At 43.3% G+C, this 15,877-nt stretch overlaps 1 protein-coding gene across 1 annotated transcript in view; it reads left to right on the forward strand.

Annotated features, from left to right (window-relative positions):
* The window catches only part of ABCC1 (ATP binding cassette subfamily C member 1), a 180,480-nt gene that overhangs the window by 45,110 nt on the left and 119,493 nt on the right, over positions 1 to 15,877 (forward strand). Inside the window, exons 7-9 of the mRNA XM_042782274.1 lie at positions 1,660 to 1,791; positions 13,625 to 13,852; positions 14,932 to 15,109. Of these exons, the coding sequence (XP_042638208.1) occupies positions 1,660 to 1,791; positions 13,625 to 13,852; positions 14,932 to 15,109 (538 nt within the window). The remainder of the gene's footprint in view (positions 1 to 1,659; positions 1,792 to 13,624; positions 13,853 to 14,931; positions 15,110 to 15,877) is intronic.

Consider the following 15,877-nt stretch of genomic DNA (forward strand, 5'->3'; position numbering starts at 1 on the left):
TTTTGACGTCTCCTTTTTAGCAGCATCTTTTTCTGCACATTGTTTTTAGCAGCATCTTTTTCTGGACATTATTCAAATCTTTTTTTTTTTTTTTTCCTTTATAAGGTACCCCGATGGTGCAGTAGTTAAGCTCTAAGCTGCTAACCAAAAGATTAGCAGTTCAAACCCACCAGCTGCCCTGCAGGAGAAAGATGCGACAGTGTGCTTTCATAAAGATTACCAAAACAAACCCGTTTCTGTGAGTTGCTTCAACTCGTAGTAACCCTGTATAGCAGAGTAGAACTGCCCCAAGGCTATAATCTTTACGGAAGCAGACTGCCACATCTTTCTCCCGTGGAGTGGCTGGTGAATTTGAACTACTGACCTTTCTGTTGGCAGCCAAGGGCTTAATCACTGCGCCACAAGGGCTCCTCTGTAAAGTCTTCAATTGACTCTGGCAATGAGTTTGGTTTTTGTTTTTCTTCCCTTAATAACTGTCATTCCTTGTCTTTATAAACTCTTTGCAAACATCTATTTTCTTAATTAAAAATTTTAAACTTACACTTGAATTATTTTTCAAAGTACTATTAAAGAGCATAGTCAAGACAGTTAGTGTCATTTGAATGTAGTGTAGTGTAGGCTACTGCATCGATGCTAACATTCCTGATTTTAATCATCATACTCTGGTTATGTAAGAGCATGCCCTTGTTCTTAGGGGAACACAGTTCTAATTAATATTTAGGGTAAAGAGTCTCTGTTGTTGTTGTTGTTGTTATGTGCTGTTGAGTCTGCCTCGACTTACAGCGACCCCTCCTTGGGTTTCCGAGGCGGTATCACTACAGAGGTGGGATTGCCCAACCTTCCTCCAAAGGAGTGGCTTGTGGGTTTGAACTTCTAGCTTACTCCAAATGGCTCAGAAGAAACTGTGTTTGCATGTTTGAATAGCGATACATAGTAATAGAGAATGATACGGTAAATGTAGCAAGACAGAAACAATGATGAACTAGGTAAAGGGAATGAAGAATTCTTTGTTTGATTCATGCAGTTTTTCTGCAAGTTTGAAATTGTTTCAGAATAACAAATTAAATACCACATTTAAGTTTTCAGGCCCTTTTGAAAGCTTTTAACAATCGATGAAACTTACTGAGGCTTAACGATTGACGTGTTACCATATTTTCTTTATTTTTAAAAAAATATTTTAAATTGTAGCCATCTTGATTTTTCCTTCTTGAATATTCTTTATTCATCTCTAAAAAGAAAAAAATAAAAGCCTATTTTTCCTGGGTGACTTAACAGATTTAGCAGTAGTTATATGCTGTGGCCAAATGCCTATCCATGGCACCTTGGTGGCATAGTGGTTCAGTGCTTGGCTGCTAATGAAAGGTTGACGGTTTGAACCCACCAATCACTCCACAGGAAAAAGATGTGGCAGTCTGCTTCCATAAAACTTACAGCCTTGGAAACTCCATAAGGCAGTTCTGTTCTGCTCTGTAGGGTCACTGTGAGTTAGAATTGGCTCAGTGGCAGTTAGTTTGGAATATCCATCCATATCCAGTTCTTCCCAATTGTACAGCTGCCTTTGGTTGCCTCGAGTGACTGCCATGGGGATTGAATGTGCCATCCTCCTCTTCCTCCCAGACATTCACTCCCTCCCTCCTTCCCTTTTTGCCTTGGCCGCAGGTTGGTGGTTCAAGGCTACCGCCAGCCACTGGAGAGCACGGACCTCTGGTCCCTAAACAAGGAGGACACATCAGAGCAGGTTGTGCCTGTCTTAGTGAAGAACTGGAAGAAGGAATGTGCCAAGTCTAGAAAGTAAGTGTATGTCTTCCTGCCCCTGAGAAGCCAGACATCTCTCCAGGATGGCCTGGCCACCTACTTCCCATACCGTGGCCTAAAACAGTGGGCTGGGCCTGAGTCCAAGTTCTGCCCTAGCAACTTTGTGGGCTTGGGCAAGTTGTTTCACTTCTGTCAGCCACCTTGCTCATCTGTAAAATGGGGCTGAATGGTACATATCATTAAAGCGATCTGGACAGAAAAAAGAAAAATGCCCACCAAGCAAGTGCTTGATTCTTTTTGCCACAACACTCACTGGGTATGCTTCCTCGAGTCAGCCTCATTTCCTCTGCTTTTCTCTAAGCATTTGGCCTTGTGGGTTTCTGTTGTCTCCAGGTAAGTGTACAACATGGCAGCAAATGACTGGACCTCATTTCATGAGGTGTTTAGCCAAAGAAGCACCGATCAGGTTATCTTTGACTGTCCTGGGATTTAGACTCTGCTCCTTGTATGCTGTAGCCCTTTCTTATATGAGGTTGCTTGACATCAGGCCACCCACCACACCCCCAATACAGACCACATTGCATCAAATCTATTGTCAATTATAAGATAAATTGTTTTATGTGCCAATAAGAAAGAAAAATGCTGCCAGTTAAACTAGGATGTGTCATTGACTTAAGATACATCCTGATTGCAGAGGAGCTAGGATGTGGATGAAGAGTGTCATAGGGACAGTGAGCTGTGGTGGTAAAGTGTAGCTGTTGTTCTTCTTAGCGCTTGGTGTGGAGCAGGCCTGCTGTTCACCTTGCTGGAACTGATTGATAATGGGCTTGTCTGTGTGTCTGGTTCCCTACAGACCAGTTGGATTTGCAGGAAACAAAACCCTGTAACAGAGGTCCCATTCTTCACTACATTCTGAGAACATCCAAATGACACATCTGAGGTCAAGCTAGGGCATAAACCAAAAAACTAAACCCACTGCCATTGAGTTGATGCTGACTCAAGATAATCCCACATGTTACAGAGTAGAACTGCTCCAAAGGGTTTTCTTGGCTATAATCTTTATGTAAGCAAATCACCAGGCCTTTCTGTGGTGTTCCTGGGGGGTTTGAACCTCCACTTTTAGCTTAGTCATCAAGCACAAACTGTTGTACCACTAGGGACCTCAAACCAAGGAAGTGGGTGGGAATTTAGGACATCCATGCATCTGGCTGCTAGGACATCAGCAGAGGGCCTTGTGACCGTTTGAGATGGCTGTGATAACACAGGAGTGTGTCTTGAGCCAGGCAGCTAGAGCTTGGGCACCTGTGCTGAGCATTGCGAGGGCTTTGCTGGTATGTGTCCATATAGTACTGGCTGAGTCTAATAGATATGACCCAGGTGGAGGTCCTTGGCAGAGGCAAGTTCCCTGGTTCCCTCCAGCCTGGCTTACAACGCCCTTTGTGATGAGAAGGTGACATTCTTCTCTAGGATTTCACCATTCATCATTACCCAAGCCTTGTTGCTTGCTTGGGTCCTCTCCCTGTGGTGGGTGGCATAGTACGAGTGATACCTTTGTATTCTCTGGAGGTCATTTTGTGGCCTCATGGGCTGTGATGTGAGAAGGCACAGGTGGATTTTATTCAGAGCAGTATGTGACTTGAATTCTGCTTTACAAAGGATCCCTTAGGCTGCCCTAGGAAACATAGGTCGTAGGGATGAGAGTAGAAGCAGGAAGACCAGGCTGGGGATTTAGGTATTGCCTATCCATGAGCAAGTTCTTTGATATCTCAGAACCTCCATTTTCTTCTTATCTGAACTCAGAGGGTTTTCTGAGAATTCTATGTGGTAAACATTATCTGATAAGCTGGGCCGTCGCCCTAGGTAAACCCTAGGCAGGAATTAGCTGTACATTTTGTGTTTATTCAGCTGGGCAAGGCACCAGCCTGGGTGTTTCCATTTTGCAAGAGAGGACCAGGTAGGAACTGACTCACCAGACTACAAAGTGGGCCACCTGAGGGAGCCTGTTGTGTTCTTATTGTGGTCTTTAGGGATTCTCAGCTTGGATCTGTGTGGCCCTGGGATGTTGGCACAATGGCTCACTCACTTTGTTCCCAGCTAAAGAGCCAGATCTTGACCTGTTACCTACCACCTGGGCTGGGGGAGGCCTGTTGTAGCGTGGAGTGGCCACTGGTACACAGGCCAGGGGGAGGAGCACGCCTGTGCTGGCCGTGAGCTGATGGGTGTCTCATGTCATCTGGCTTGGCTTTGGGCCGTGGTCTCAGCTCTTTCAGCTCTCCTCACGGCAGCCAGAGTGACTTAAAAGTCACATCTGAGCTGCACTGGCACCACCACCTTTGGGTTTTAAAACCCGGTGTGTCATTGGTTTGTGTTCAGTACTTGCTTTTAGAGACATTTTATTGTGCTAAAATACATAAAACCAAAAGTTTACCATTTTAACCATAACATCACTGACACTAACTACATTTGCTATATTGTACAGCCATTGCCACTGTCCATATCCAGCTTTTATGTCACCCCAAACAAACAGCCCTTCACCAGTGACTCCCATTCCCATCTCCCACTAGCTTATGTTAAGTGATTTTGAGTTTAACACAATGGAATGGAAATTTCTCTTCAACTTATGGTCACCTGGAGGTTAAGGCCACATTAGCCTCCGTTGGCCTGTGCTTTCTGGTGAATGAAAATGGGACAGCTGTTCTGAAAAACAGTTTGACAGCTTCTTAAAAAGTTAAACATACCTGTTGTACAACCCAGCCATTGTACTCCAAGAGGAGATAACATTTATTTTCACAAAAAAAATACACACAACACAAATGTTCATAGCAGTTTTATTTGTAATAGCCCAGACACCCATTAACAAGTGAATGATATACAGACTGTGGCATACCCCACAACAGAATACTTGTCAGCAGTGAAAAGGAGTGAACTATTGAAAAGAGCTCTGGTGGCACAGTGGTTAAGTACTTGGCTGCTAACCAGCATGTCAGTGGTTTGAACCCATCAGCTGCTCCATAGGAGAAAGATCTGGCAGTCTGCTACAGTAAAGATTACAGCCTTGACGAGTAGCAACTGGGATCTTAAAAGCTTGCAAGCAGTCATCTAGATGCAACAGTGGGTCTCTCCTCATCCAGATCAAAGAAGAATGAAAAAAACCAAAGGTGTGTGGAAACAATTAGTCCAAGGGATCGGTGTACCATGTGATCCTCAGCCTGTATGACTGTGCGACCAGAAGAATTAGATGGTGCCTGGCTACCATTGTCAACCACTCGGAGGGGGATCTATAGAGGAGATCCTGGATAGAGTGGGAGAACAATGTGGAACAAAACTCAAAATCAAAAAAAAAAAAGAAGGACCAGGTTTGCTGGTATACTAGAGTCTGATGGAACCCCTGAGACTGTGGCCCCTAGCTGCCCTTCAGGTCTGGAATTGAACTCCTGTGGCTTCCAGCCCAACAAAAGTCAGGCATATGAGCTGAACATTTACAATACAGATCAATCATGGGAGAATAGAAAGGCTATGTATACACAGGAGACAGCTCGGGGGCAGGAGTACATGGGAAGGATACAGGGGAAGAGGTAACTATGGGGAGGAGGGAGAGGGGAGATGTTGCATTGTGGGAAAGTGCAGTCAATGTCATGAGACAAAGTGTATCTGAGCTGCTGTATGGAAGATGAATTTGCTCTGTAAATTTTCACCAAAATAATAAAAATAAAAAAAAATAATAATAGAATAATAATAATAAAAGATTATAGCCTTGAGAAACCTGTGGGGCAGTTCTACTGTGTCCTCTATGATCACTGTGAGTCACAACTGGCGGCTGTAGGTTTGGGTTTTTATTGATATATGCAATAAAATGGATGAATCTCCCGTGTATGCAGAGTGAAAGGTGCCAGATGATAAAGGGCACATACCAGTTGGTTCCATTTATATACAGTTCTAGAAAAGGAACACTTATCTGTGGTAACTGAAGTGACATCAGTGGTTGCCTGTGCTGCCGGGCAGCGAGGGCAGTGAAGAGGGGGAAGGCAGAGGGAGTGTTTCGGGGGTTTGGCTGTGCTCATTATCTTGGTGGTGCTGATGCTTTCATGAGCATATGCATGTCACAGCCCATCAAATTGTACGTTTTAAATATGTGCTGTTTATCTTATGTTAGTTGTACTTTAGTAAAGCTAAATTTTAAAAAACACTAATGTTTAAAGAAAGGGTGATCATTTAACTTAATTCTCTCCATTTCATAAAGGAATTCAAAAGGCAAACCAAGTGAAACTCTCCAGAATGCACATTTTGAGCAGTGGCTCTCTGCTCAAAACTAACACACATATTTTCTCGTTTCAGACCTATTGCCCCTTTTCAGACAAAGATTGTGCAATACCTCCTTTATACTTTATTTTAAGGAAATATAAGAATAAAAATAACCTACCAGCATATGTAATTTAAGAAATACTCTAAGAGAGAGCTGACAGGCAGTGCAGTTAGTTCTTGTTATTCATGGTAGCCATGTTCTGTAACACCCCTGGGGATGTTGGATTAGTGAATTTTGAACCATAGCTCCTAGGGGCAATCTAGGATTAGAGCCTCTGGTCAAAATATTTTTGTTGACCAATCAGTATATAATCTTGTTTTATATGTGTTTTCAGTTTAATGCTACCTTATTTAATATAGTTGATTTATTAGCATTGAATTTATGATTAACAGCTCTATAACTCACGCTTGAATGAGCTTTTCTAACTAGCATGTATTTTCTCCGTAAAGCACATCACATCTGCCCCCTTTTTTTTTTTTTTTAATGGTGATTTGAGTGAAAGTTTACAGAGCAAATTCACTTTCCATACAGCAGTTCATATACACATTGCCTCATGACATTGACTACAGTTTACCACAGTGCAACAGCTCAGCCTTCTTGTGGGTAGGAACACTAGACAACACTTCAGCATTATGCATGGGGCCATTGTAGACAACAAAATCACCAGCAAAAAACACAGAAATCTGATAAACATGGCACTAAGTAACACGGTAGCCACCACCAACAGGTAGACATGAAGAAGATACTTGTTGATAGCCTGAGAGCTGAAACAGGAAGGCAGGCATCACCTTGTCTGACCTCAGCTGGGAACGTGAGTGACTTACATCCTTTGCCACTGGGTGTGTGTCCTCAAATGACTGAAAACTCTGTGAATATTGCTTTTGGAATTACAAATATGCTTTAGTGAATAGGAGAATTTGCAAATATAGAATCTATGAATAAAGAAAATTCGCTTTATAATACATGGCAGGCATTTCAGTATGTACATGTCCAGGCATTCACTAGAACATACAATGAAGAGTCCTAAATGAAGAATCACTATGACTAGGACGCTACAAGCCCCACGGGACCCAGTCTATGTGCTCTTGCTGATAAAAGCAGTAGAAATATCACTGCTTTTGAAGACTGGGCTTTGCCAAGTGGTGCCCAGCAGTTGGCACTGTTCCAAATAAAACACAGTTTCCCCTCAATTTGCCCAGTGGTAGCAGTCCTGAAAATTCGTGGCCTATTTAAATTTGTATAAAATACATAGCATGTATGATTTTATGTCTGAACTTAATAACAGTAACAACAACAACAAACCCACTGCTGTTGAATCAGATCTTAGTTTCACAACCCCATGTGTTACAGAGTAGAACTACTCCATAGGAATTTCTTAACTGTAACCTTTATGGAAGCACCTTGATTGCCAGACCTTCCACGGAGCTTGTAGGTGGGTTTGAACAGCGAACCTTTAAGTTACAGCTGATCAGAAACCACTTGTGCCACACCAAACCAAACCAAACTCACTGCTGTCGAGTCGGATCCGACTCATAGTGACCCCTTCTTGGGTTTCCGAGATGGTATTACTATGGAAATAGATTGCCCAACCTTCCTTCCGAGGAGTGGCTGGTAGGTTTGAACAGCCAGCCTTCTGGTTAGTAGTCAAATGCTTTAGGCACTATGCCACCAGAGCTCCCCCTCTATATTTGGGTGATTTTAAATGGGCTTTCACCTACGTGGACGTCTGGTGGAACCTTCTTTATCCAGGACTGTCCTCTGCATCACAGAACATCCCCAATCCATCATTGTGACAAGCCCAGAACACAAATTTGTAAAACAGCCACCCTTAAGAACCGTAGGTTTTGAGAACAAAAACATGTAAAACAAAAACAAACCACCAAAGAAACAAAACAGAAAAAACAGGAAGAACTATCTTGAGTCATTTATATCTGTAAGCAAAGTATTCTAAATCTAGTGAGAGCTATATTTTTCTGGAGGGACTGATGTGTCTTGCTACTCCCATATGTGGTTTACAAAACTACTGTTGTATTTATTATTAGCTGTGAGAAGAGTAAAAATGTACATTAAGTTTATGCAATTCATTTTCTGTAATTGCAAATCAAACCTGCCCTTCTGTGATTGGTTTGATAACATGTTTCAAAAACCATGCTCAGAATATAACCAGAAAATTTGGAATTATTGAAGGAAGACCTGTTTTAAATTTGGGATTTTGCCTTCACAGAAACATTAAAGATGTTTATCTCAAAAATGACGAACAGGCCCATCAGTAGCTGCCATTGCCCTTTGGCTCAAGTTCTGATTCCCTCAGATAATGGTACAGCCCTTTTCTGCCCCCATCACTCTCTCAGCCCTTGCACTCAGCTTTGGCTAGGCTGGGGTTCTTTTAGTTCTCAGAGGGGCTGCCTGACCTCTTTTCAAAACTCTTAGCTCCAAACCTTGCTCATTCTGTTCCTTCTGCTTAGAACTGACCTTCTCTCTCATCCTTCAGGTCTCAACTTAGATGTCACTTCCTCCTGGAAACCTTTGAGACTACACCCAGCCCCATGACAGCACCTCTCATATGGGCTTATGAGGCCATGTTTGCTCATCTGTTTCCCTCATCAAACGTGGGGGTCTGCTCACTGCCTGGCCCAGAACACCTGAGAGGATGAACTGCCATTTGCCATCTTTGCCCACATTGAAGTTAGGACCAGTCAGCAGACCCCTTTCCTTCTCAGACCTCTACTTCCCACCTTCTTGGTTTCCCTGATCTAGGCAAAGCTCTTCTAACTCAAACCTTCTCCACCCAGCTTTCCTTTCCCTGCAGAACCACTCACATACCTGCCTTCTTCTCCGCTTTGGGAGCTCCTTGTAGGCCTCTTGTTTGCTAGATAGTGTTCTTTTCCAGCTCAGCCTTATCTGGTCTATTCCACTGTACTGGCTCTCTGCCACCTAGGGCTGAACCTCCTCCACTGTGCCTGCCCGAGACCTTCTCTTTGGCCCTTGGGCACCCTGCTGCCTGGACACAAATAGTAGCATGGTGCTTGCTGTTTCTGGGTTGGCAGCATCCCACCTGGGCCTTGGACCAGGGCACAACTCAGGAAGTAGAGCAGAGAACCGGTGGCGGCTAAGCAACTCCCTTTCTCTGTGCCTGGCTATCTCCTCTCTTTGTCAACAATGTTTATGTAGGTTAGAAAAAATAATAGTACAGATCCTGGCTGTATACCCAGCTTCAGGGGGAAATAGGTAACATGAGTAGATATAATGTAAAAAACAGAAACAATCCTCTGTAGGATGATGGATAAAAGGCCCTAAAGACATCCATGTTCTAATCCCTGGAACCTGTGAGCATGTCACTTTACATGGCAGAAGGGACTTTGTAGATGTGACAAGTTAAGGATTTGGGCATGGGAGATGATACTGGATTATCTGCATGGATCTGATGCAACCACAGGGTCGTTGTAATAAACAGGGAAGTCAGAGAAGATGCAATGCTGCCGGCTTTGAAGATGGAGGAAGCAGCCACAAGCCAAGGAATGTAGGCAGCCTCGCAAAAGTAGAAAAGCCAAGGAAACAGATTTTCCCCTAAAATCTCTAGAAAGGAATGCAGCCCATGGGCCCATTTTAGACTTCTAATCTCCAGGACTGTAAGAGATTAGATTTGTCTGCTTTTTAAGCCACAGAGTTTGTGGTGATCTGTTAGAGTAGCCAGAGGAAACTAATACATCCTCCCAGCAGGATGGTAGGTTACCAGCTTTTGACTTTATACTGGATGCAGTGGGAAGCCATGAGTGGAGTCTGAGTAGGGGAGTGATGCATTTTATGGAAGATCCCACTGACTGCCAGGCAGGATGTGATTATCAGGGCACAAGGGTGGAAGGAAGTGGGAAGACCAACGAGGAAACATCAGTGATGGTCACCTGGATGGGTGGAGACTGAAGATGGAGAGAAGTGGATGGACTAGATGCATCCTAGGAGTGACTGATTGGACCTAGAGACTGGGGGCGGGGGGGTTGGGGATGATGCCTGTGTTCCTAGGCCATTCCTGTAGCAACAAGCACAGAGGAGAAGGATAATGACTAACTGAGCCTTGACCAATGCCCGTAGTTTGGGGTGGGGACAGAGGGGAGGGTCAGGATGTTTTAGGAGACTGTGGTCCGTTGGGGGGAGTTTCAGGTGGTTCAGACGGTCAGATATGGCATCGATGAAGACAAGCCAAAGTCTTCTAAAAATCAATATCTCATTGAATTCAGGCTGTGGAAGAATCCTATAAATTGTAAATGTTAGGATTGGGTGAATATTAAGCTTAGAAATGTATTTTGGAGATGGAGCCATGTGACTTTTTTGGGAGTGGGAAACTAGGGGTATATCAGTATCTATTGTTGTTGTTATGTGCCATTGGTATCTATTACTGCATAACAAATGACCCCGAAACATAGCAGCTTGAAACAACAATGAACATTTGTTACCTCATACAATTTTTGTGAGTCTGGAATCCAGAGATAACTTAGCTGGATGATCCTAGTTTAGGGTCTCTCATGAGGTTGCAGTAAACATGTTGATTGGGCTGCAGTTATCTAGAGACTTGACTAGGTTGGGGAACTGCTTCCAGTCTGCACGTGGTTGGCAAGCTAGTGTTGGCTACTGGCGAGGTCTCCCCAAGTGAGCCTCTTTAGAGGGCTGAATAGTGTCTTTACAGCATGGCAGCTGGCCTTGCCCAGTTTGACTGATCCAAGGGCAAAATAGAAGCCACAATGTGTTTTTGTTTTTTATTAAAAAAAATATTTTATTATGTTTTTGGTGAAGGTTTATACAGTAGTATAGGTTCCCATTCAGCAGTTTCTGCACAGGTGTTCAGTGACTTTGGTTTCATTCTTCACAGTGTGTGAACAATCTCATTATTTCTGTTCTGGTTGCTCTGTTTCCATTAAACTAGTTTCCCTGCCTCCTTACATTCTCATCTTTGTTTTAAAGTTATTATTGACCATCTGCTCTCATGTAGGTGATATTTGAAAGGAGCACGGTACTTATAGGTACTTTTCATTATTTTTTTAGCCAATTTGTTATTTAGCTACAAGGTGACCTTAGGGGTTAGTTTCCATTTGTGGTTTGAAGAGTATCTCAAGGCAGTACTCTCGGAGAGCACTCCAGTCTTAATTAGTCCAGTAGGTCTGGGCCACAATATTTTTTATGGCCTAGTCTTGAAAGTAACCCTCCATCATTTCCACATTACCCTATTCTGAGTGGGAGAGGATGCCACAGGAGCATAAATACCAAGATGTGAGAATCATTGGAGGCTGGCTATGCTGGGGTTGGCACTGGGAGAACAGAATTGACTGTAGTATTCTGTTTTCTCATATCTCTATGACTTTAGACAAGCCATGTTATCTTTCTGAACCTCAGGTTCTACCTGAACAACAAATGAACTGGGTTGTGTGATGTTTTATGTTCCTTATTAGCCCTGATGTAAAATAACTAACATTATGTAGTGTGCATGGCATCTTTTAAAAATATCCCTAAAAAACAAGGACACATTTTATTCTGGGAGCTTTATTGAGATATAATATACACACTGTACATTTCAGTGGTTTTTAGTGTATCCAGAGTTGTGTGTGTCACCACAGTCAATTTTAGAACATTTATCACCCTAAAAAGAAAACTCATGCCTTTTAGTTATCATTCACCTCACTCCCAACCTCTCTAGTCCTAGCTTTCTTTCACTATAGATTTCCCTATTCTGGGTGTTTCATGTAAATAAAATCATATGTCTTTTGTGACTGGCTTCTTTCACTTAGCATAATGTTTTCAAGGTTCATCCATGTTGTAGCATCTATCACGTATCAATACTTCATTCATTTTTATGGCTGAATAATACGCCATTGTATGAATAGAGCTCTGGTGGCGTAATGCCTAAGGCATTTGACTGCTAACCAGAAGGCTGCTGGTTCAAACCCAACAGCTGCTCCTCGGAAGGAAGGCTGGGCAGTCTACTTCTGTAGTGATGCCACCTTGGAAACCCAAGGAGGGGTCACTATGAGTCAGATTCAACTTGACAGCAGTGAGTTAGGGTTTTTTTTTTTTTTTTTTTTTAGTATGAACAGACTACATTTTGTTTATCTGTTCACGATTGATGGACATTTCATTTGTTTTTACTCTTTGGCTGTTATAAATAATGGTGACATTTTGTGTACAAGTTTTATGTAGACATATCTTTTCAGTAGATGTTTAAGGTGAGAATTGCTAGGTCAAATGGTAACTCAGTATTTAACTTTTTGAGGAACTCCCAGACTGTTTCCCAAAGTGGCTGCACCATTAAACATTCCCACCGGTAGTAGTGAAGGTTTCAGTTTCTCTGTCCTCCTGAGCACGTTTGATACCTGATTTATTCATCTTAGCTTGTGTGACTGGGTAGCTCGTTGTGGTTTGGGATCTGCATCATCGTGATGCCGGATGATGTTGGGCAACTTTTCATGTGTGTATTGGCCATTTGTATATCTTTGGAGAAATGTCTATTCATACCCTTTGCTTATCTTTCAGTTGGGTTATTTGTCTTTTCATTATTGAGTCACAGGAGTTCTTTTTTCATATGTCTGCTAGATACAAGTCCCTTATCAGATTTTTGACTTGCAAAAATTTTCCCCCATTCTGTGGATTGTCTTTTCACTTTCTTGAAAGTGTCCTCTGAAGCAGAACACTTCTTAGTTTTGATGAAATTCAGTTTATTTTTTCTTTCGTTGCTTATGCTTTGATACCGTATCTAAAAATCCATCGCAATTTTTTGGGATCTAAAAATCCTAAGATCACAAAGATTTACATTTATCCTCATGTTTTCTTCTAAGAGTTTTATAATTTACACTTTTGCCTTTAGGTCTTTGATCTGTTTTGAGTTGATTTTTATATATTGTGTGAAGTAGGGGCCAGCTCCATTCTTTTGTATCTGGAAATCCAGTTGTCCTAATACTATTTGTTGAAGAAATAATTCTTTTCCCATTGAGTGGTATCAAGATCTTGCCAAAAATCAGTTGAATCTGTTTCTAGACTGTGTATTCTATTCCACTGATCTGTGTGTCTGTTGTTATGCCAGTACCACCCTGTCTTGATTACTGTAGCTTTGTGTAAGTTTTGAAAATTAGAAAGTAAGAATCCTTCAACTTTATTCTTTTTCAAGATTATTTTGGCTCTTCTCAGTCTCTTTGTTTCCTTATGAATTTTAGCACCAGCTTATCAATCTCTACAAAAGAGCCAGCAAGGATTCTGATAAGGGATTGTATTGAATTTCAAAGTCTTCTGAGCCCTTTGTATATAGTTGCTCATTTAATCTTCACAATAGCCCTATGAAAAGTCCTACTTTCCTACCCATTTCATAGATGAAGAAACTAATTAAGAAACTTGCCTAAAGTTACACAGCTGGCAAGTGGTCAAGCCAGTGTTTGAACCATGGCTCCTGAGTCCATGGTCGTAACCACTTTGAAAGCCGCTTCTCTAAGGTGACTTATTATCTTGGTGTACCTTCCCTGAGTAGCAGTGTTCTGCAGCTGGGTACCGTGCAGAACCCACACTGCATCCATGTTCCTTGTGTTTCAGGCAGCCAGTGAAGATTATGTACTCCTCCAGGGACCCTGCCAAGCCAAAAGGCTCCAAGGTGGATGTGAATGAGGAGGCGGAGGCTTTGATCGTCAAGTCCCCCCAGAAGGAGCGGAATCCATCCCTGTTCAAGGTGTTATACAAGACCTTTGGGCCCTACTTCCTCATGAGCTTCTTATTTAAGGCACTCCACGACCTAATGATGTTTGCTGGCCCGGAAATCTTAAAGTAAGACCCCTTCCTTCCCAGCTGGGCTCCTCTATGCTCTTCCTTGGTTTGACCTCTCTCCCGTGGTGTGCTCAAGTGGGCTTACAGTCAAGTCTTCCTGTCTTTACTCACTTTACTTTATAACTTACAAGCATTTATATCTATATATATTCCAAAGGAGCTCTGGTGGTGCAGTGCCTAAGGCATTTTACTCCTAACCAGAAGGTTGGTGATTCAGACCCACCAGCTGCTCCGCAGAAGGAAGACAGGGCAATCTACTTCCATAAAGATTCACCGCCTTGGGAACCCAATGAGAATGACTGTGAGTTGGAATTGACTCAATGGCAGTGAGTTTGGTTTGGTATATGTATCCCAAGAGTGAAAGAGAGCTCGAGCTAATGAAAAACTGCAACCAGGCCGTCAGAGACAGGGTCTCCTCTCTCTCCCTCTCCTCTGTCTCTCTGGGTCTCTGTTCTCTCTTTCTTCACCGCTCCCTCTGTCTCTTTCCGACTCTGTCTTTCTCACGGTCTGTGTGTCTTACCTGGATGTCTCTGCTTCTCTCCTCTCTATTTCTCTCTGTCTGTCTGTCTGTCTTCTCCTCTCTTCTATCTCTGCCTTTCTCTGTATCTGTCTTTGCCTCTCTCTCCCTCCTTCCTCCTCCTCTCCCTATCCTCTTTCTTTGTCTCTCTCTTCCCCTCTCTGTCTATCTCTGTCTCTCTCTCTCCTTTTGCTCTCTCTCTATTCCTTCCCCTGGCCCCTTACTCTCTCTCACTCTTTCTGGGGCCACACATTTATGCTCTTTTCCTCTTACCTGTGCTCTGTCCCTAATATTCTCTGTTTGGTCACCCTCAGGGTACTAAGAACTCACTGATGACAAGTGCATGGAGCCTGGGGCAGAGGTTCTATGCTGTGAACTGTCTGGGCTCCCTGCACTGTCCAGTCACCTCTGTGGACCTGTTCTTCCATTTATAAAATGGGAGGAATGACATCTCCTCCAGCTGGCCCAGGAGAAAGTTGGGCTCCTAACCTCGCATTGAGAGACTCTTCCCTCATGAGTGTGCTGCTTTCCAGTGATGCAGGCCTCTGTCCTTGCTCCTTAGGCTGCTCATCAGCTTTGTCAATGACAAGAAGGCCCCGGACTGGCAGGGCTACTTCTACACGGTGCTCCTCTTCATCTCTGCCTGCCTCCAGACCCTTGTACTGCACCAGTACTTCCATATCTGCTTCGTCAGTGGCATGAGGATCAAGACTGCTGTCATTGGGGCTGTCTACCGAAAGGTAGGTGACGCTGGTCGTGGCATGATGGCTGGTGTTGGCGTCTCCCGTGGGCAACCTCTAAACCTATAGGGACCTGGCTGGGTCATTTGGGATGACTGTAGGGGTGTTTGTTTCCTAAAGCTTGCTGTAACAGAAATACCACGAATGGTAAAGAACAGGAATATATTTTCTCATACTTCAGGAGGCTGCAAGTCTGAATTCAGAGCACCAGCTATAGGCAAATGTTCTCTGTTGGCTCTGGGGGAGGGTCCTTACGTCAGCTCCTGTAGCCTGGCATTCCTTGATTTCTTGGTGTCTTAGTTATTTAGGGCTAACAGAAATACCACAGGTGAGTGGCTTACACAAACATTTATTTTTTCACACTTTAGGGGGCTTGAAATTCGAACTCAGGGCACCAGCTCTAAGAGAAGGCCCCTCTCTCTGTCAGCTCTGGGGGAAGGTCTTTGTCCCTATTCAGCTTCTGTTGTTGTTATGTGCTGTCAAGTCGGCCCTGACTCATAGCGACCCCTCCTTGGGTTTCTGAAGCAGTATCACTATGGAAGTAGGATTGCCCAACCTTCCTTCTGAGGAGTGGCTGGTGGGTTTGAACCACCAGCCTTCTGGTTAGCAGTCAAGTGCCTTAGGCACTATGCTACCAGTGCTCCCATTCAGCGTCTATTCCTGAGCAGTCATGTAACCTGGCATCTGTCTTCCCCCATCTCTGTTTGTTTCCTTGCTTAATTGGTCCTTATATATCTCAAAAGAGATTGTTTTTAAAACAGACCTTAC

The sequence above is a fragment of the Orycteropus afer genome, unplaced genomic scaffold (assembly GCF_000298275.1).
Source record: "Orycteropus afer afer isolate SDZICR_OR568_19922 unplaced genomic scaffold, OryAfe1.0 scaffold00281, whole genome shotgun sequence".
Lineage (NCBI taxonomy): Eukaryota > Metazoa > Chordata > Mammalia > Tubulidentata > Orycteropodidae > Orycteropus > Orycteropus afer.